The following is a 23,240-nucleotide window of genomic DNA, read 5'->3' as shown; positions in this document are numbered from 1 at the left end:
GACTTAGTTGGCTTTTTCCTGGTTTGTTTTAGAACCTACAAAGATTTCTGGTGTTCTGTGAATACCATGAGAAAGAGCCAAATACACAGGAGATTATCATACACTGTTTCTTCTAAACAACCTAATGGGTACCTTTATACTAGAAAGATACTAAAGATACTATAAATCCTTATATAGTGTTTACCTCTCTGAAATCACAATAAGAAGAGGATTAATTAGAAAGTTTAGGAGAGTAAGCAAGGTAAAATGTCAGAGGAAGTGTTTTTATCCTTATATTAAATTTTTTATGTGTATTTAAAAGCATAATTTTGTTAATGAGAGAAACAAAGGGAGATAGAGAAAATAGGGCATTGTAATTTTATATAAACTTTTTATTTTGAAATAGTTGTAAATCAACATGCACTTTTTGCCTAGTTTCCCCTAGTTGCAGTATTTTGCACAAGTATAATATGTGTGCATTGCACTTTGATGTGGTAGTGTAGAGCATATCTTGAATAGAGTATGGCAACTGTTTGCATAAAAATATGAACATGTCTATGAGAAGCATCTAGATGCCACTTAGGTCAGGCGAGTTCACGGAGAACACAGGACTGCAGAAAGTTGTGGACTTTCAGAAAGTTATGATCGGTGAACCAAAGTGGAATATGTCTGAGGCCCAGAATACAATCTAAAAATTTTACAAGTTAACAGAGACATGAAAAATAACTGAGTGATTCTATGAGACCAGAATTACCCTTATACCAAAACCAGAAAAAGACATTAAAAGAAAACTATATCAACACTCTCATCTCTCATCAACATCTCTCAACACTGATGTAAAAATCCTCAATAAATATAAGCAAATCTAATACAACAATGTATAAAAGTAATTATACAACTTGACCAAATGTGGTTTACTGAGGTATGCAAGTCTATTCAACATCCAAAAATCAATTAATGTAATTTACCACATCAACAGACTAAATGGAAAAGTCACATGGTCACATTAATAGATGCAGAAAAAGCATTTGCAAAATCCAACACTCATTCATGATAAAAACTCTCAATAAACCTTCAGCTAACATAATACTTAATAGTGAGAAACTTGAAGTTTTCTCATAAGATCAAGTACAAGAATGTCCTGTCTCCTACCCCTTTCAAAACTGTAATGGAGGTTCTTTACAATAAGACAAGAAAAGGAAATAAAAGTATATAGATTGGGAATAAAATTGCCTTTCAGGTGACATAATTGTCTATGTAAAAAATCGACTCATTGGTAGCCAGGTGGCTCAGTTGATTTGAGCATCATCTCCTGCACCAAAAATAAGGTGGGTCATAGGTTTGATTCCCAGCCAGTGCACATCCTTAGGTTGTGTGTTTGATTCCCAGTTAGGATGTATACAGGAGGCAACCAATGGATGTCTCACTTTCTCTCTCTCTTTCTCTCACTCCTTCCCTTCTGCTCTCTCTAAAACCAATAAACATATCCTCAGATGAGGATTACAAAAACTGAATCAACAAAAAATCTGCTAGAACTAGTAAGTAATGCCAAGGTTACAGAATACAAGGTTAATATATAAAATTCAATCTTTTATATACCAACAATGAATGGGTGGAATTTGAAATTGAAAACAATATCATTTTCATTAACACAACCCACAAAGTGAAGTACTTAGGTAAATATCTAACAAAATATGTACAAGACCAATTGAAGGAAACTGCAAAAATATGATGAAAGAAATCAGAGGAACTAAAGAAATAGAGAGAGATTCTATGTTCATGGATAGGAAGACTCAACATTGTTAAGCTGTCAGTTCTTCACAACTTGAACCATTGTTTCAGTGCAATCACAATCAAAATCTTCACAAATTATTTTGTGAATTTTGACAAACTGATTCTAAAGTTTATATGAAGGGGCAAAAGACCCATAAGAGCCAACACAATATTGAAAGGGCAAAACAGAGTTGGAAAATTATCATTACTTGAATTCAAGACTTGCTATACAGCTAATCACAACAGTATGGTATCGGTGAAAGAACAGACAAGTACACCAATGGAACAGAACAAAGAGTACAAAGTCAACCTACACAGTCCACTGAAGAGAAAGCAAACACAATAAATGGAGCAAAGATAGTCTTCACAATAAATGCTGCGGGAACAATGGGACATTCACACACACAAAAACAACTCTAGATATAGACCTAACATGCTTCACAAAACTTAACTCAAAATAAATCGCAGAAGTAAATGTAAAAGGCAAAACTGTAAAAAATTCTAGAAGATAGCATAGAGGAAGACCTAGATGACTCTGGGCATAGCAATGGTTCTCTTTATACAACACCAGAGGCATAATGCCATAATAAATGATTAATAACTAGGACTTTATTAAAAGTAAAAACTTGTGTATAAAAGACTCTGTCAAGAGAATGAGAATACAAGGCACAGACTGGGAGGAAATATTTGCAAAGTATACATCTGATAAAGGGCTGTTTTCCAAAGAAATCTTGAAGTTCAACAATAAGAACACAAACAAGTAGGCCAACGACTTTAACATATACCTCACTAAATAAGTTAGACAGATGGCAAATAAACATATGAAAAGATGCCCACATCAAATTCCATGAGAGAAATCCAAATTAAAATAACTATAAAATACCAATGTACCTAGAATGTCCAAAATTCAGAATACTGGCCATACCAAATGCTGGTAGTTTGTGGAGTAACAAGAACTCTCATTCCTGGCTGGTGGGCATACAAAATGATACAGCCACTTTGGAAGACAGTGTGACAGCTTCTTAAAACTAAACATACTCTTACCATGTGATCCAGCAAATGTGCTCCTTGCTTTTTGCCTTCATGTACTGAATACTTAGGTCCACAAACACCTGCAAGTGGACGTTTATAGAAGCTTTCTTTGTAACTGTCAAAGTCTCGAAGCAACCGTGATATCCTTCATTAGGTGAAGGATAAATAAATTGTGGTACATCCAGAAAATAGGATACTCTTTAGCACTAAAAGGAAAATCCATGAGCAATGGACTTTGGATGACAATGATGTGTCGGTGCAGGCTCGTCAGTTGTGAACAAACTTAGCACTCTGGTGGGGACATTGGTAATGGGGGAGGATAAGCATGTACAGAGAGGGCCAAGGAGTATATGGGAAATCTCTGTACCTTCCTTCTCAACTTTATAGTGAACCTAAAATTACGTTAAAAAATGTAAAATCTTTTAAAAAGTGTAGTTGGATGATAGGGAAAAAAAGAGAAAAAATTGCATAGTTGTTCATTAAACAAAAATGAATGACTATTATTTCTGAAACAGCAAAAGTCTTTTTAGTGACGGTGATAGAGAAGATAATTTTGACAAGAGGCTTTCTCTGACACTTTAAAATTCATGACAGGAGATATTTCATCAGCCATGTTTTTCTCTATTTGTTATGAAGGCAAAGTTTTAGTAAATAGCTTTAAGAAGTTGAATTTATCTATCAATCCATTTACGTATCTTTCTATATGAAAGCTAAGTATATTTTAATACTAGATGTATTTTAAAATAGTAGGTGTATTTTAATACTCTATTTAATTACTAAATGTAATATTTCTGTCTTGGCTCTTTTATCTTGTATTTCAGTGAACTTCTGTAACTATAATTCTGTCCTTTGTTCAGTGAAAGTAGCAAAACTTCATTACATTTCATGTCTGGATTTCTCTTATGGAGAAATGAGAACCTGCATACTGGGCTGGAAGGGGAGATTCAGACAGAACTGAGAATAAGTCAGAGAGTCAGTCCAAGGAGCAAAATTCAACCCAAGAGCCAAGCCGGCAATCCAGCTGTTGCCCAGCTGCGGGCACTGACTGCTGAGGGCGTCTCCACACAGCAGGGCAGCCAGGGAAGATGCTAGTTTTGAGATTCAATACAGACAAGGAAACGCCCAACCAGAGGGCAGGAAACGAAAGATGGAGAAATTCCCTGAAGGTGTGCTGAAGCTACACTTCATACAGGACAGCAATGGCTCACTCTGCTGAGGAGGGTGGCAACTGAAACGCAGAAAACTCCAAAGGGATATAAAATCACTCATTGGAACACTATTCACTATTTAGTCTTAAGAAAAGGTGACATACTGCCATCCTAGGTGGGCCCTGAGAATATCACACTAAGCAAAATAAGTCAGAAAAAGTCAAGAACTATATGATTTCACCCATATGTGAGATTGTAATAGTGGGGAATTGTAACCCACCCCATCATTTTTTTGACAATGTTTCTAAGTGCTGACTCTGACTAATATATAGCTTATAAATAAACAGCGTATTTGTATAAAAATCCTAGGAACTAACTTCAACAAACACAGACTCCAACCTTCAAGCATCCCAGATCCTGAAGAGCTGCTGACCTTCAGCTGTGAAACCAGGATGACGTAAAGCCAGTATGACAGGAGGCCAGGATGATGAAGGCAGGAAGATTAAACCAGGATGACACAGGCCGGCCCATCACTTGCCTTATTTGAATGGACTGTGCTCCTCTGTACGTAGAGGACTTTTCAACTTCCTCCCTTGATCTCTTTGCTCTGATTCCACCCTCCCTTTTTATAAAAACCTCTGCCTCCACTGAGATGCTAAGATGGGCTTTGAGACAAAAGTCTCCCACCTCCCAGATGGCCAGCCTGTGAATAAACCACTTTCTTTACATCAGCACCTGCATCTCAAGTGTCAGTTTTCATAATTGCAAGCAGCTGGACCTGCGTGTGGTTACAGGATATAAAACTGAAAGCAACAATAAACAAATAAGAAAACAAGCAAACAAAAACTCATAGACACAGATAACGGTATGGCAGTTACCAGAGGGAGGTACGATGTGGGGAGCAGTAAAGGGTAAAGGGGTTCAAACATACATGACTGAAGAAGATTTGACTCTGGGTGGTGGGCACAAGTGCAATACAAATGATGTATCATAGAAATGTACACCTGAAACCTACATAATTTAATTAACCCATGTCATCTCTATAAATTTAATTTAAAAAAGAAAATACTGTTTTTGGTCTGTGATTGGTTGAATTTGCAGAAATAAACCCCAAGTATATGGAGGGCTGACTGTATATTTATAGAAAAAACACACGGATAAATGGGGCATGGCCCTCTTTGTGTGATAAGCAGATTTCATGGTATTACAGCATTTGAACACTGGTTTCACTGTTATAATGTATTTACATCACCCTCCTCTCTACTGAGGTGGATAGGACAGTTTAAGCCATAGCAACTTCACTCAGTTTAGGGGCGGGGGCCAGAAGCTGCATGCCCTGGGCTCTGTGACCCACTTTTCTTCCTTCGAAAAAAGAGTTTGTCCCCCAAATTCCTTTTCCTTCAAGTTCCCCTATTCCCAGGCAGGCCTCATACATTGTGGACCCTGAGTGAGAAGTTTGGTAGGATGTCAGTACTGTGTGCTGTCTGACACGGTGGTGACACAGGGGTGGGAACAGTTGCTAGACACTATCTCTGTCATCACGACACTGAAACACCCCATCTCTGACTTGGACTCGCACAGTAACACTGGTGGGCACCGTTTTCCATGTGGGGCTTTGCATTCAGAGAGCAGTAATACTGTTCTCTTCAAATTAATGCTCTCTCAATACATAAGAGAAAATATTTTTTCAAAAATATTTTCCCGCCTGGCTGGTGTGGTTCAGGTGGTTGGAGTGTCATTGCATAACCGGAAGGTCGCAGGTTTCATTCCCGGTCAGGGAATGTGCCCAGAATGTGGGTTTGATTCCCCATCTGGGCAAGTACAATCCCTGGTCCAGGTGCATACAGAAAGCAACCAATTGATGCTTCTCTCTTGCATCAATGTTTCTTTCTGAAATCAATGAAATAAATGTGCTCAGGGGAAAGGATAAAAATAAAGAAAATATTTTTTCATTTAAATTAATATTTGTTGTCCATGGTTAAAAATGAAACATAAATATATTTTTAGAGAAAAAAGGTTTTATAATGGTATATTGGGTATGATTCCAATTTCACAAATACTTGGGTGTGTATATGCCTAGACAAAAAAACAAATTATTTCCTGCATTTATTTCGGAGTGGTAAAGCTAGTGATTGTTGGGGACCACTTTGTGTGGTTTCCAAGACTGTAGCCCTAAAAGAGCAAGCCCTGAAAGGGGCCAGTAAGTCCCCCTGGAAAGTCTCCCTGGAGAAGCAGGTAAAAACGCAGGTGGCAGACATGACTCGACTCTAACACCGAGGGTTCCCGTGGGAATCAGGCCTGAAAAATACATTGTCGGCCTACAGGTTCTCAATACAATGGAGAAGCCTGCTCTGCTTGGTTTTGTTTAGCCCTGGTGATATAAGCAGGATATTTAAGTTCAAGGCATAAGGAGTAAACTCTTTATCTCATGAAACACATTTTAAAGACCCTCTGGCATCAACAGACCCTGACCTGTGAACAGATCTCTGTGTTCCTTCAATTGCCATCTATAGATAACACCTGTTTTTGTATGACCATAGCCTTTTGACATTGATTCATGAGCTAGGTATGTATGATATATACACCTACACACACCATTCCCAATAAAAGCTGTTTTGGAGAAGGGCTCAGGGTGTTCCCCACTGGAAGGAATAGCCATCCCCTTTCCCCCGTGAACAGCGAGATTGTGTCGGGGACGACTTATTTACTACCCAAGGTGGATGGGAGGAACATGCTGCTGGACAGAGTTCCTCCCACAAGGGATTATTTTCTTCTATAGATTTTTCCAATAAAACATTTACAAAATCGTTGCCTTGCAGCTTATCTAGAATAAACAGAAAATTTCTACTGAACTCTTGCTGTCACAAAGTCACAGGTTATTTGTGCCCTTTTTATCAACAAACACAAAATGTCAACTGCAATGCACAGACCAAACATGAGCACATCCAAAATAAATATACATATGAAATTTTATTATGTAAATAAAAATCTACCAAGTGTCCATTCAGACACACCTGCTTCCACGTGGAGCCCCTCGGAAGGCTGCCCAGGAGCTGGAGTGATGTCAGCCACAGACCTGTGATCTCCTGGAGGTCTTTGGTACTTTCATGTTATGTGAATTTCGTAAGTTAAAAAGAAGTCATTTTTAAACAGAAAAAAAACCATATAAATTCCTCTAAGTACTTTTTTCAATCAGCTTTTGGTGCTTGCCTTATACATAAAACCCTTTTCCATTGCTAGATTAGATTGATACGGTTTTTATTTATTTTGACTTAACGCCAAAAACCTAGTGTCCCTTATTGCTCTGTTTGGATAATAAATAACCAGAACTCATTTTCCCACCAAGTGTTTCAACACTGAATGTTGTGGAAAACTTTTTGCCTTCTTTGTACCACATCTCACAATGCTGCTATTAAAGATGACGTAAGTGCTGAGTTTGGCCGGCTTTCATTTAGGTGAAGGTTTGTTTATAGAAAAGCCTTGAAGTTAAGATCAAGGTCTGTGACGGCACAGTTATCAGGCAGACGCCGGGGCTGGACACTTACTTGTACACTGGCTCATTCATGCAGGCTCAGATAAGGCCAGCGATTTTCTCAGCTTTCAACTTCCTCCTCCCAACTTTCACTTCTATGAACTGACTTGTTTCTTCTGGAAATGAAAAGACTAGATGGCAGCACCTGGAGCAAGCTACCCTCTCGGCAGCAGGAAAGACGTGTGCCAGGAAAAGGCACGGATCAGACGCCTTCCCCATTCTCTCCTAGCCTAGCAAATATTCACTTCAATTGTCTCAGACTTGCTTAAGCTTGACCTGCAGACTGTTCCTGTGGTTGCATGAGCACTGTTTGTGTTAATTCATATGCTGGCACTAACTGATGACAGGTGATTTATGTGCAAAGACCATGGTATTTAAATAGGAGGGAAATGAGGATATGAAGGAGGTAATGAACATGTTAAAAGTGGTAAAGTTAATGTTCTGGTGGCATCCATTAACTACCTCAGCCCTCATATAATGTTTATAAGAGTTATATGAGTTCCTGAACATTGATTTACCTAGCCAAAGGTTAAGAGCATTAAGAAGTGGGAAAAAATTGAGAAATCTGAGAAACTTTAAATCAATTACTATTTCAGTGGTGGTGGGGACTAATTGGTTGGTAGACCGAAGCTGCTGCTGCAAGGAGGAGGGCAGAGTTCCTGGAGATAACCAGACAAAAAGAAGTGCCATATAGGAAAAATCAACAAGCTGCAAACAATCTTAATATAACAACACTGGAATATGAGTTAGAATTCTGAGAACCGTACTTCAAAACACTGAGAACAAGTTACACAATCCGGCATCATGATGGAAACATTCTATTTGACATGGTCTGTCTAGGACACCATTTCGTGTGGCGTGGGCCCAGCTCCCGCTTGGAGATACACAGGACCCACATCCATGGATAGGTTCTCCTGTGGGGAATCAGGCCTGCATTGTACCTAGGCCACTTTGAGACTTCCTGTTTGCTACAGCTCCCTCACCCTGAATTGAGGCAGAAGACATTTACTGCATATCTTTAAGTTAACTTCCTAAAATCTATGCTAACCCTTCCAAGGATGAGTGTAAACAGTTCAACCACTTTTCCCTTTGCATTTGCCAATATCCTTCTTCTGTGATGTGATTATCGGCATCCTCTCCTTCGTTTTCTGTAAAAGGTGACCGCCTAGAGCAAACCTGTGCATAGTAAATGAGGACCATCATGTAATGTGCCCAGAAAAAGCAATAAAAGTCTGTCAAGGCAAGGGCTGAGGCTTTTCTCCCCTAGAGAGAAGCCGTGCCGTCCCTTTTCCTCCACAGGACTCGGTTGTCTGTATGAATTTGTCATGTCTCATGCACAATGTCACAGACCCAACAAGCAGGGGTCGGCATCAGGTCTGAATCCCCAATTCTGAGGATTGCTTATAAGAGTTACATAGGAAGAAAAAAACAAAAACAAAAGTTAGAGAGCCTATGTAAGAGTTCAGCTCAACAATGGCGTTCACACTGATGGAGCCGATTTAGCTCGCCTGCGTACTATGTGGTTTCGAATTGGAAACCCTTTCATATGGAATAAACTTCTTATTTTATTCGATACAAAAATGGATTATGAATTCAAAGGAAAACACTTTCTTGTATACTTAGTCTTTTTTATGCTGATCATTAACTCCTCACAGGAATAAATTTTTGGTAAAATGTGACTGGTTTGAAACATATCTTAGTCACATATGCTCTTATACATATTAAATGTCTTATACTCAAGTTAAAAAGAGAGCAGTGAGAGAGAATATAAACAATTATTTTTCTTTTTTTTTAGACACTTGATAATGAAGATGAAATGATCCGATAGGGAGGACGTTGGCAGGAAGGAGACCCCTGAGTAGGTTTGGGGCTGAATCCACGCATCTGTTAGGGGACAGGTGGGAGGGGCAGGAGCCATTAGCCAGGTTGCAGGGGTAGAGAGTCAGGCAGGCTGGCAGATTTGGAGTCAAGAGTGTGTGCATTTTATTTTTCTCAGTAAAAAGGTAGAAAAGGCTGTCAGTCGAGAGTTAGTAAATAAAAGAAAGTGAGGTGTGAGGAGAAAGAAGATGTGAAAGTATCCCTTCAGAGACATCACTGAGGGTCCCACTTGAAGAAAATGGCCTTGAATTTGAAAAGAGATTGGTTCAGATGCCAGGGTAATGGTGTAAAGTAGGCAGAAAATTGGATTTCATCAAGGGTGTGCATTTTCAGGCAAGTACATGGAAAGAGAGAGAGAGAAAAGGGTATTGGATTCATCTTCCAGGACTGATTTTAATGGACTTGTGGAAATTAAACCAGGCATGGGCTGGATGAACAGTGAAAAATTGGGGGTGAGGTCAATGGCTCGGAGGTCCTGGTGGCATCAAATAATTTTTGGAGAGAGTTCCAGTGGCAGTGGGGTGAAAGGAGGGTACAGGGGTCGGGGACCAGTAAGCCTGAAACTCTGATTTTCAGAAGGTGAAGTTATGGGTGATGGCAGTTTGAGGGGGTAGCCCTGGAGTGAGTGACTGAGACGGGGTTGAGAAAAGGTGACTGGATATGAACAAGGCAAGAAACCGACTGAGAGACAAAGAGGCTGGGGGGACTGTTTGCCTAAATATTGAAATCAACTAAAATTTATGTCTGAACTATGGAGAGAGAGAGAGAGAGAGATGGGGGATGCGTGCGGAGAGGGAGAGGGGAGAAGAGAAGGAAGAGATGGGAACAGTGGGCTATATTCTAAACTTCTCAAAGGGCAGGAGTGATTGTGGGGAATGCACCACAGGAAGGGCAGACGGTGGTAAGGCTCTGATGCCGTGTACAGTTAAAATTAGCCTCTGAAGAGATGTGTGAATGAAAATGTTGTTGAGATTCATTAATATCTGCCAGAAAAGAGGTTACATCCGATGCAGCTAGTTTGTATTAAATAAAAGAAAACACACCGAAATGATTTTATGTACTTAGCAATGAAACTAGAAAGCAGATATTTATCATGACTATAAACGTTATTCTTAATGTTATAGAATTCATAAGAAATGTCCCAATTCGGGACGTCGTTGGTTACCTTCTAACTTGAGAACTGTGCGAGGATTAAGTGAGAATACGGACCAGGTGTTTGGGAGGGGACCTGACCGGCAGCACGCACCTGACGAAGGGTCACGAAGGAGGAAAACGGAGCGTGACTTTCTATGAAGGAGAAATTCCGAGTCAGCTTCGCCCCCTTTTTATACATTGTCCTAAATCAAAATACAACCTTTCTATCAAAGATTCTTTTATATACACCACTACCTTGGCGTATACTGGTTTTTCCTAATTTGCACTCCCTAATTTTTTTTTAACATTTCTGAGAAGAGACTTTTGTTAAAAAATATAAACTGTGCTTTTATAAGTACTTGGGGAGAGATTGCTAATTGATGTTGGGACAACTGGCTAGCAGCATTTTTATAATTATGGGTACATGTTAATATGCCCAATGCAAAAACAAATGAGTAAACCTTAAACAAGGTTTTTACTTTTTAACACTGCTCCTCTGCTCAGATGCTCCATCCCTCATTCCCTGTGCTACTTTTTACTGCTGTACTTAACACCATCTAATATTTTTTAAACTTTTCTTTCTTTCTTGTTTATTGTCTGACTCTTCCCCTCCCCCACTGGAACCTAAACCTCACAAGAGCATGACTTGGTTTTTGTACTAAACTGTAACCCCAGTGCTGGGAACAGTGTAAATCAAGACTCCATAAATACACGGTCAGTGGACAAAAATACCCATGTACGTATGTATGTGGGGGTGTGCACACTCGAGCGTGTGTACACAGGGATGTATGAATGGAGCATCCTTTATCTTCATGCTATTTCTCTACAAGAAATCCCTTGAAAAGCCTCAATTGAAAAAGGAGGAGAACGACTAACTTTTAAGCACTTCAAGTTTTGCCTGGGGCCAACCCTACTAAAGAGAAAAAATTTACCTTACTTTCAGGTTAATTTTTACGTTGAATTTTACAATAGTTCAATGTTGATAGTCATGAGTTTAATTGAGCTAAATGGTGATAACTTTAACTGAGCTATCCACATAGCTCAGGGAAGAGAAAAACATGTATTGTTCTTGCCTGAATCCTTGATCGTCTTCGAATCACACTAAATGCTTTATTCCTAAACTGCTGAAAACCTGATGTTCACATGTTGTTAGCAGTTCTGCGGGAATCCAGGAAAGAACACATAGAAATTTCAAAGTGTCAAAGATGTGAATTTCCTTTTCCCTCCTGTTTTAAAACCCAGTTTCCTTGGCCAGAAGGACAGACTCTGGGTGTCCCTCTGCGGACACAGAAAGTGTGAGGCTGAGGATGCCTCTGGCCCCGCAAACCCGGACCCAGGGAAGAGGGCCCCGGCCCCACCCAGGGTGCAGCCCGTGCTGCCACTGACAGACTCGGGTGCTTTGATTTCATGAACTTGGTGGTCCTATTTAGGATGGGGGTGGGGTTCAAAGTTGCCTTTACCTGTTTATCCCTCAAGGGCTGGACCACTTCCTTAATGCACAGCTCTAGATCTTTGAGATAGTCCTTCTCCGTCTGTATCAGCTCCTTGATGATTTTCGACCGCTTCGCCATCATTCTGCGCGCCTGGTGCTCCTCCTCCTGTGTTGGGGTCTCAGCCGCAGGACACCCGGCCTGTGGAGTCATCTTTTCTGTGAAGTGAAAACATGTACCTGTGAGTACACGGCGTTCTACAGTACTCCAGAGGACGGGGCATTCTGCTGAGGCTGTTCTTTCCTTACACACAGGCCCCGGCAGGGTTACTGTGTGCGAGGGGAGATGCTCACAGTGCTGTCGAGGTGTGTTCTGAGGACTCGAGGACGTGTCCAACTTCCCCCTGAAGTTGGAATCCTATGAAAATACGAGTGTGAAGGGACTCAAGAATGAACTACTTTGAACAAGTCAGTTAGACGATATTGGACTGTCACGCTTTGTCTTTGAAATATCTCATTGTTACAGTTTTAGGGGTTAAACCGATCTTCAAGCTAGAGGTAAAAGGTATAAAAACACAGTTCACAACTTTTTCCAGATACAATTACTTTTTAAAAATTAAAAATATATATATTGTTGACATACGATATTATATTATTTTCAGGTAAACAACATAGTCACTAGATGTTAATATACTTCACAAAGTGATGCCACAGTAGGTCTAGTAATCATATTACCATATAGTTATTACAATATTATTATCTATATTCCCTGTGCTGTACATTACACCTCTGTGACTTATTGTACAATCGGCAGTTCACACTTCTCAGTCCCCTTCACCTATTGCCCATCGCCAAACCCTTCCTATCTTTAAACCATCAGTTTTTCTCAGTATCATAAGTATCTATGAGTTTGCTTCTTCATTTTGTTATTTGATTTGTACATTCCACATATAAGTGAAATCACATGGTATTTGTATTTCTCTGTCTAATTTATTTTACTTAGCATAATACCTTCTAGGTCCATCCATATTAACACAAATGGCAAGATTTCATTTCATTCTTTTCTATGGCTGAATAATAGCATGGCTGAAATTATATATATATGTATATATATATAATCATTTTTACCCATTCATCTATCAGTGGACACCTAGATTGCTTCTATAGCTTGGTTGTGGTAAATAATGCTGCCATAAACCTAGGGGTGCATGCATCTTTTCATATTAGTGTTTTCTATTTCTTTGGATAAATAGCTAGAAGTGGGGTTGCTGTGTCAGATGGTAGTTCTATTTTTGATTTTTGTAGAGACCGACATATTGTTCTTCACAGTGGCTGCACCAGTTCAAGATCCTACCCACAGTACACCAGGGTTCTTTTTTCTCCACATCCTCACCAACACTTATTCTTTGTTGTTTTTTGATAATAGTAATTCTGACAGGTGTGAGGTCATATGTGTTTGTGGCTTTGACATGCATTTCCCTCAGTGGTGTTGAGCATCTTTTCATGTGTCTGTTGACCATCCATATGTCCTCTTTGGAGAAATGTCTATTTAAGTCTTTGGCCAATTTTTAAACCATACTGTTTGCATTTTTGGTATTGAGTTGTATGAATTCTTAACATACTTTGGATTTTAACCCCTTATCAGATATATCACTTGCAAATTTCTTCTGCCATTCAGTAGGTTGCCTTGTTATTTTGTTGATGGTTTCCATCATGGCGTAGAAGCTTTTGAGTGTGACACAGTCTGATTTGTTTATTTTTGCTTTCCTTGTCTGTGCCCTAGGCGACATACCTAAAAAATGTTGGAAAACTGATGTCGATGAGTTTACTGCCTATGTTTTCTTCGAGAAGTTTTATGATTTCAGGTCTTACGTTTAAGTCTTTAACCCATTTTGAGTTTATTTTTGTATGTGGTGTGAGAAAAAGGTCTAGTTTCATTTTTTTTGTGTGTGGATCTTGAAGACACACAAGAGCATTTGCTTTTAAAATGTAGGGAGAATTTTTAATTAGTAAGTAGAAAGAACACCTTCCAAATTTGTTTGATCCCGTTATTAAAATTAATTGTTCCCCATTGAAGTGATAATATGCAAACCTCCCCAAAATGGAAAACAATTGCAAATGATTGGGATCTGTCTTTCAAATCACAATCAGAACCCATGAAAAGTGAAGTAGGAATGGATTAAGTAAATATCAGCTAAGGTTTTTTTGTATGCGTTATCTTTACTACTATGTATATCTTGTTAACTCAAAATTCTTGAAATGCCAAACAGAAAATTTTAATTAAGAAATACTGATGCTGAAGAGAAGTTAAGATAAATGAGAAGCCTCATGGGCAGCCAAGGGTTTATGTAAAGTATACCATAAGAAGGCTAAATAGTTTCAAGGATGAGCTTCCTACAGCAACATAAAATGTTGGGAGCCACAAACTAGGTCACAAATGAAGTTAGAACAGTGACAGAGAGCAGGGCAGTATGTGCGTGTGTAAATAAATTTGCTTTAAACTCAAGGTCATCGCAAACTTAATTGTTATCTGAGACTCTGCAGTTGCAGATATAATTTCATTTCCTTTAAAGCTAATGTGATTTTAGTAACTGATATGTTAGACATCTTCGGTGCTGACACCACTTCCTGAGAGTGTAGAGCTTTACAAAAGGGTTTATAAAGACTGTAAGAAGAAAAAGTGCACAGGTCACAATGTATGGGAGAAAGGATATTCTCTTAGCTCTCTCCAGAAACAAAAGCTAAGAAAATTGGAGAAACTTTACAGTAGAGGAGTTAATGGTTCTGTGTGCAAGGACTGTGCCAAGAATGTGAAGAGACATTGCAAAAGCAAAATGAGTAGTGAGTACTACTCTTTGTCTGGCCTACTAATGTCCAGAGGCTCAGTAATCAAACACAAGTGGAGAATACCATGAAGGTCATTCCAGTGTTACTTGGGAAGTGTACTAGTTGATCTTTGGACAATCCTGATGTGCAAGTAAGCACATTTCTGGACCATTTGCCTGTAGTTACCCTTTCTCTATCAGGAAAGAAAAATGGCTTTGACAGGTACTATCTGAAAGCACATACTTTTACAAGATGTGGGCCATTTGGTGCCAGAGAAGTAATCTACTGGAATTATAAAAGAAAAGAGGATCAATATAAAGAAAAAATGAATGCATAAAATGTTCTCCAGCCTGCATATCTTAATTTATGTTATGCTTGCTTTCCGATGCTTCTAATTTATAGTATTTTTATTGGAGAGTAGAAGAAGTCTGCCTATCAGCACCCTAAATGTGAAAGTAAGAGTTACCACCAGCTGTCATTATTATGAGTTATTTTGGATATAAAAGAGGAAGGCAGGTCACTGGTGAGGGGTCATGAAGTGAGCAGGCTGTATACAGCACAGGACCTCCTCCCTGAGCCTTCTTTCATCTGTTTCTTCTAAAAGGGTGAGGGCTGGATGGCAGAGCTCAGAGGAGTGACTTTTTAAAATTTATTTTTTTCTCTTGGGATATGTGAAGTAGCTCATACATACACACAAAAACACCTCATTAATATGGAGTTGACAAACCAGTGTGCATGGTATTCAATTATTAGTTAACATTACCTTGACAATAAAAGGGATGCAATTGAAATACTGTCCAGACTGATGTGTATTTTTCCAAGTTCTAATCTTTGTGCCTTCTAAAATGTATCTATTAATGATCTGGGGGGCTATCAATCAGAAGTGTGTCCCCCTGATCTTTGGGGAGGAAATACTCCTACGATTTCAGGTTTCTTTAGTTCTAAATATAAGACTCAATTACTATTTCAAATTAATTTATTTCACAGATTTCCCCTTGCTACACTTTAAAATGTACCACATCACATTTTATCAACTAAAATTTGCTTAGGTTTTCTAATGCTGCTCAAGAACTTGTTTAGCTACAATGGGGGCAGTGGTAGCTGAAATAAAGTGTTGGTCATGGTATTCAACTTCAGAAACTTTTCCCCTCAGGGATGAACACAGTTTCAGAGAATTTACAGTTGAGCAAACAAAATATTTTTGTTCTTTTGACTTCCGTTCATTGCAGGAACAAAGGCTTGACTTGCATCATTTTATGGTCAGGTCTGTAAATACTCCCTATGGTGGCACTTCTTAAACCAACAAACTTTGCAATGCATTGTGGGTACAAGTTTTGTTTTTAGAAGATCTTCTCTACCTTTAAAACTTTTACCTTTTAGTTATACTATGACTTTAATTAATATCTGAGTATTACCAACCTGTACCACTCAACTCTGTCCCTCTGCTGAGTCCTCCCATGCAGCCATGTTGTCATTTTTGTGTGAGTGTCAAGCTCTCCCCTCACCAGCCAGATCTGAAGCTACATTAGCCTGGAGATCTGTCCTGACTCCACCCTGATGACTCTCTGAGGCCCTCACCTCCCAATGCACCCATGCCCTGAGGCTCTTTCTTTTTGTGGCAACCAGCCTGGGCTCCCATATTGCAGTTTTTCTTAAAACAAAACAAAACACCTCTGGTCAAACTCAGTGTGTACCAGAGACATACAGTGATAAACTGAATTGTGTGGCTTCAGGGTGAGAGCTAAAGGGACAGTGCCATTTTCTGTGTTCAGCCCTCCCCCAACAGAGCCAAATCTGATTCTGCATTAGCATGATGTACTCCATTATCTCCATCCTGTTGACTCCCTCAGACCTAGCCTCACCCAACTCACGTTCTGCCCAAAGCTCTTTCAGTGGCTGAGCCTAATGGACAGCTGGCAGGCAGCAGAAAGTCTCAGAGTGCCTTGAATCTTTTGCTAACCTTCCCCAGGCTTGAAACTGGTGGCGGCTGGCCTCAGCTCTTAGCATGGCCCATCCCATGCACATCGAAGCTGAGCACTGGCAGCTCACCAACTGCAGATCACTTTGTATCTCCTAGCAGGTAGCCCTGGGCCAGTCTCAGGCAGCTCGGACATTCATCTGCACCTGACTCTGTTCTAAGAGGGCCCAGAACTAACACACCCAATGGCAAGCATCATAGGACAACAGAATATCACCCAAGTAGCTCCACAAGCAGCATACCTAAAGGGGCGTCTTGGTAGGCAACAGATTTTGCTTGAGCTAATCCTGCTCCATTGGGGCAGCCCCCACATTGCAGTTCCTACGATGTGGTCATAGCAAATCCTCACAATCAACATGATAATTGATCCCACCCACTGACATGCCAACAGCAATCAAAGCACAGTCACAACAGGAGGACACATACAGCTCACACAAAGGACAGTCCTGGAGCACTTGACTCAGATGATCAGGGAAACTGTGCCACTGGACCCCACAGGACACTTACTATATAAGGTCAACCTGCCAAGACTGGGAAACATAACAAATCTATCTAACACATAGAAACAAACACAGAGAGGCAGCCAAAGTGAGGAGGCAAAGAAACATGTCTCAAATTTTTTTAAAAATCTCCAGAAAAAGAACTAAATGAAATGGAAGCGAACAGTTCACAGAGTACAAAACACTGGTTATAAAGATGCTCAAGGAACTTAGTGAGAGCTTCCACAAAGAGACAGTAAGCAAAAAAAGGACATCAATACCATAAAAAAAGAACCAGTCAAAATTAAGAATACATTAAAGATGTCCTGAAGGTGCCTAAGCCTCTCCTCATTTTTTTGAATTCTTGTTTCTTCATCCTTTTCTGTTTGGTCATTTTTTTCCTTTTTAGGGTTCACTCCTTTGATTTGAGTCCCAGTTTCCTTTCCATTACTATTAGTTTCCTGTGCATTCCCATTCATTTCAATTAGTTTAGCCTTCATATATTCCTCTAATTTGTGACTATAGCAACAGGGGAGTGGGAGATGGAGAAGGGGGGAGAAGGTACAGATAATAAGTAGCATAGATGGTAGATAGAAAATAGATAGGGGGGAGGGCAAGAATAGTAGGGGAACTATAGAATCTAAAGAACTTGAGACACGTGGTCATGAACTAAAGGGGGGGAATGGTGGGGGAGGGGTGTGCAGAGTGGAGGGGAATGAAGGGGGGAAACAGAACAAATGTAATGGCATAATCAATGAAATTAAAAAATATATTAAAAAAAAATTTTTTAAAGCCAAATGCTAAAAGACAAAGGGATAATCTTAAAAGCAGCAACAGAGAGACACTTAGTTATCTACAAGAGAGCTCCCATTAGAATGTCAAAAGAAAATTTGTAGGCCAGAAGGGACTGGCACAAAATGTTCAAAGTGATGTAAAGCAAAGAATTACTACAAGGACTATTCTACCCAGCAAGGCCATCATTTGAAATGGAAAGAAAGATAAAGAGCTTCCGAAACAAGAAAAAGCTAAATGAGTTCATCACCACTAAACCAGTGTTACAAGAAATCTTAAAGGGATTTTTTAAGAAGAAAAATGAATAACATAAATATAAAGAATAAAATGCTGCCCTGGGTGGTGTGGCTCAATGGACTGAGTGTAGGTCTGGGAACCGAAGGATTGCCAGTTTGATTCCCTGTCAGGGCACATGCTTGGGTTGCAGGCCAGTTCAGATCCTCAGAAAGGGGCAGACAAGAGGCAACCACACATTGATGGTTTTCTCCCTCTCTTTCTCCCTTCTTCGCTGTCTAAAATAAAATTTAAAAAAAGAATAAAATGCCAATAACTATGTACCTATCAATAATTACTTTAAAAGTAAGTGGAATGAATGCCTTAATCAAAAGCATAGGGTGGCTGAATTAATTTAAAAAAAACAAAACTCATGCATTCACACATACACTGCCTACAATCCACTTCAGACTGAAAGACACAGACTGAAAGTAAAAGTATGAAAAAAGAAATTTCTTGCAAGTAGAATTGAAAGAAACAACTTGGGTAACAATACTCTATCAGACAAAATAGAGTTTAAACTAAAGGCTATAATAGGATACAAAAATATATTTCATAGTGATAAAGGAATCAACCCAAAAAGAGAGTATAACTCTTACATTTATGCACCCAACATAAGAGGATTCAAATATATCAACCAAATCTCGATGAACATAAAAGGAGGGATCAACAGCACTACAGTCACACTATAGAACTTTAATATCCCATAGACGTCAATGGAGAGATAGTCCAGACAGAAAATCAACAAGGAAAGTGTGGCCCTAAATGACAACAAGACCAGATAGATTTAATTGATAATTTTATAGCATTTCACACAAAAACAGAATATATGTATATGAAAATGTATATGAAACATTTTCTAGGATAGAGCACATGTTAAGACACAAAACAAATCTCATTAAACTTAAAAAGTTTGAAATTATATGAAGCATCTTCTCCAACCACAATTGTATAAAACTAGAAAGCAATTACAAGAAGAAAATGGAAAACCACACAAACACATGGATGCTAAATAACATGCTATTAACTAATGAGTGGATTAATAATGCAATCAAGGAAGAAATCAAAGCCTACATTGAGACAAATGAAAATGAACACACAATAATCCAAAATTGATGGGACACAGCAAAAGCAGTCCTAAGAGAAAAAATTCTCAGCAATAGGCCGATCTCAAAAAAACAAGAAAAAATTCAAACACCTAATCTACCTTTGGACTTAAAGAAGCTAGATAAAAACAGCAAACAAGGCCCAGAGTAGGAAGAAGGAAGGAAATAATAAAGAACAGAGTGGGAATAAATAAAGTAGACTCTAAAAAATTACAAAAGATCAATGAAACCAAGAACTGGTTCTTTGAAAAAGTAAACAAAATTGACACACTGTTAACCAGACTCATCAAGAAGAAAAGAGAGAGGACCAAGTAAATAAAATCAGAAATGAAAGAGAAGTGTCAACTGACACCATAGAAACAGAAAGGATTTTAAGAAAACACTACAAACTATAATGTGCCAACAAATTAGATAGTCAGGAAGAAATGATAAATTTCTAGAAACATACAAAGAAGAAACAAAATCTGAACACACTGATTACTACCAATGAAATAGAAATAGTAATTTAAAAAAAAAACAACCTCTCAACTATCCAAAGTTCTAGACCAGATGGCTTCACAGGTGAATTTTACTAAACACTCAGAGAGGAATTAACAGCTATCTTTCTCAAGCTATTCCAACAAATTCAAGAAGAGGAAAGGCTCCCAAGTTCATTTTACAAAGACAGAATTACTCTGATTTCAAAACCAGGCAAAGGCATTACAAAAAAATTATAGGCCAATATTTGTGATAAGCATAAATGCAAAAGTCCTCAAATAATTATTAGCAAACTGAATTCAGCAATACATTACAAAGATCATACACCATGATCAAGTGGGATTTATTCCTGAGATGCAAGGTTGGTTCAATATACACAAACCCCATAAACAAAATGAAAGAGATCATATAATCATATAAATGGATGTTGAAAAACACCTTTGATGAAATCCAACATCCATTACAATAAAAACTCCTGGCAAAGTGAGTATGGAGGGGAAAGAACATAATATTGTAAAGGCCTATAAGACAAACCTACACTTATCATCTTAATTAAGAAAATATAAAATTGTTTTCTTTAAGGAACAAGAAGAGGTTTTCTACTTTCATCATTTTTGTCAGTATAGTATTGAATGTCCTGGCCACAGCAATTAGACAAGAAAAACTAATAAAAGGCATCCAAATTAGAAAGGAAGAAGTACAATTGTCATTATTTGTACATGACATGCTTCTGTATATACAGAACACTAAGAACTGACAAAAATTAAATAGGATACAAATAGATATTCAAAAATTGGTTGCATTTTTATACACCAACAATAGACTATTAGAAAGAGCAATTAAGAAAATAATCTCACTTAAACTCACATCAAAAATAAAATAAAATACTTCATAATAAACTTAACCAAAGGGTTAAAAGATTAGTACTCAGAAACATATAGTACATTGAAGGAAGACATTGAAGAGGATAAAAATAAATAAAAGCATATGTTATGCTCATGGACAGAAAGGATTAACATTGTTAAAATGTCCATATTTTCCAAAGCTATTTATAGATTCACCGAAGTCCCTGTCCAAATATCAATGACATTTTCCATGAAATAGAACAATTAATCTAAAAATTTATATGAAACCACAAAAAAACTTTGAAGAGCCATAGCAATTGAGAAAGATCAGTGTTGGTAGTATCACTTTACCTAATATCAAACTATACTGCATGGATATAGTAATCAAATGGCATTATATTTGCATGACACATAGATCAATGGAAAAAATTAGAGAGCCCAGAAATAAGCCCATGTATACATGATTAATTAATATAAAACAAAGAGGCAAGAATACACAATGGGGTAAGAAAGTCTATTCATTAAATGGTGTTGGGAAAACTGAACAGATACAGGTAAAAAAAATGAAACAACCACCTTCTTTTACCATATATAAGAATGAACCCAAAATAGAATAAGGACTAAATGTAAGACCTGAAATCATAAAACTCCTAGAAGAAAACATAGAAAACTCTCTGATATTGCTCTTACTAGTATATATTTTTTCTAATATATAATCTCCTTGGGCAAGGGAAGCAAGCAAACAAACAAACAAAAAAAAACAAATGTGACCACATCAAACTAAAGTTTTTGCACAGCAAAGAAACCATCAATGAAACAAAACAACTGTTTACTGAATGAAAAAAAGATATATTAAAAATTTACAAAGAAGACATACAACACAACAATCCTATTAATAAATGAGCAGGAGACTTGAATCAACACTTCTTCAAAGCGGACATACAATGGCCAAGAGATATATGAAAGATGCTCAATGTCACTAATTATTAGAGAAATGCAGGTTAAAACCACAATGAGATAATACCTCACACCTGTCAGAATAGTATTGTCAATAAATCAACAAATGTTGGAGAGGACTTGAAAGAAAGGGAATCCTATACACAGCTGGTAGGATTGTAAATCAGCACCACTACTATGGTAAACAGTGTGGAGATTACTCAAAAATTAAAAATAGAAATGCCTTATGACCAAGCAATTCTACTTCTGGGACAGACTATTTCTACTTCTACACAGATGGGCAAAAGTAAGTTAAATTACCAGCCATCATTACCTACAAGAAAAATCATAAGCAAGGATACAAAACAACAATAAGAAGACAAGTAATAGAAATAAAAATGCAACAATTAACAAATAAGTAGTAATACAAGAATAAACTGTGTTTTGTGTACTCACAACTCTAAACCTATTTTTGCTGACTCCTATATATCCAAAGAGCTCCAAAATACTAATTCAAAAAGATATATACACCTCTATGTTCATTGCAGTGTTATTTATAATGGCCAGGATACAGGAGCAACTGTGTACCCATCAATAGGTGATTGGATTAAAAAAAGATGGTGTATACATATAGTGGAATATTATCTATCTGTAAAAATGAATAAAATCCAACCATTTGCAACAACATGGATGAACCAAGAAGGTTGTATGTTAAGTGAATTAGGTCAAAAAGAGGAAGACAAATAGTATATGGTTACACTTATATATGGAATCCAAAGTACAAACAAATGAACAACAAAAAAAAAAAACCAGAAACAAACTCATAGATATAGTGAACAAAGAGATGAGTGAAAAAGGTGATGGGAGTAAGGAGTTACAAAATAGTCACAGGATTGTAAAATGTAGTATAGGCTCTATGGTTAATAATATTATAATAAGTATGTATGGTGCCAGGTGGGCACCAAAATTATCAGGGAGATCAATTTGTAAATTTTCAAATTTACAAATTGAAAGTAGTTAGTGACTGGCTAACCACTAGGCTGTATACCTGAAACAAATATAAAATAAAATTTAAATCTAAGATAAAACCCCTGGGGCTGGGGATCAGAGCTGACTGCAGAATCCTGAGAAAACCTAGGGTGTTAGAAACATTCCTGTGTATTGATTGTGGTGGTGTTCACATCACTGAGTACAATTACAAAATTCAAACTCTACATGCAAATGGGTGAATTGTATTATATGTAAATTATACCACAATAGACTGTGGAGGAGAAATTCATAAGGCAAATACTGTTTTCAAACAAATAACCAAATAACAGGAACCTTCTCAGTTTTAAATAAACAATGATGCATTTGCAGCAGAGCAAAAAAAAAAAAAAGACAAGCAAAGAAAAGAAAGGGCCAACTTTTCATCCTCAAAATGAAGCCTGAAGACATCTTTGCTGGAGGTTGGTCCTGAAAGCCCCCAGTGACCGTTAGGCTGAGACCGCTTTGCTAACACCGTATCCCGCCTCTTAGGCCTCAGCCACGTGTCCGACTCCTGGATCTCGGCAATCTCTCCAATCACTTATGCTCAGAGAGACTGCTTGGGAACAAATTTCTGAAGATCAGGGGGCCGGCCAC

General features: G+C 38.1%; 1 protein-coding gene across 1 annotated transcript in view; it reads right to left on the bottom strand.

Moving 5' to 3' along the window:
* ARHGEF38 (Rho guanine nucleotide exchange factor 38) overlaps positions 1–23,240 on the bottom strand; it is a 127,167-nt gene that overhangs the window by 70,488 nt on the left and 33,439 nt on the right. The window contains exon 2 of the mRNA XM_037154443.2: positions 11,937–12,124. Coding sequence (XP_037010338.2) covers positions 11,937–12,124 — 188 coding nt within the window. The remainder of the gene's footprint in view (positions 1–11,936; positions 12,125–23,240) is intronic.

The sequence above is a fragment of the Artibeus jamaicensis genome, unplaced genomic scaffold (assembly GCF_021234435.1).
Source record: "Artibeus jamaicensis isolate MK-2021 breed Jamaican fruit bat unplaced genomic scaffold, CSHL_Jam_final scaffold_3222, whole genome shotgun sequence".
NCBI lineage: Eukaryota > Metazoa > Chordata > Mammalia > Chiroptera > Phyllostomidae > Artibeus > Artibeus jamaicensis.
Note: the sequence above shows the minus strand (reverse complement) of the source record. Positions and strands in the feature narration are given on the sequence as shown.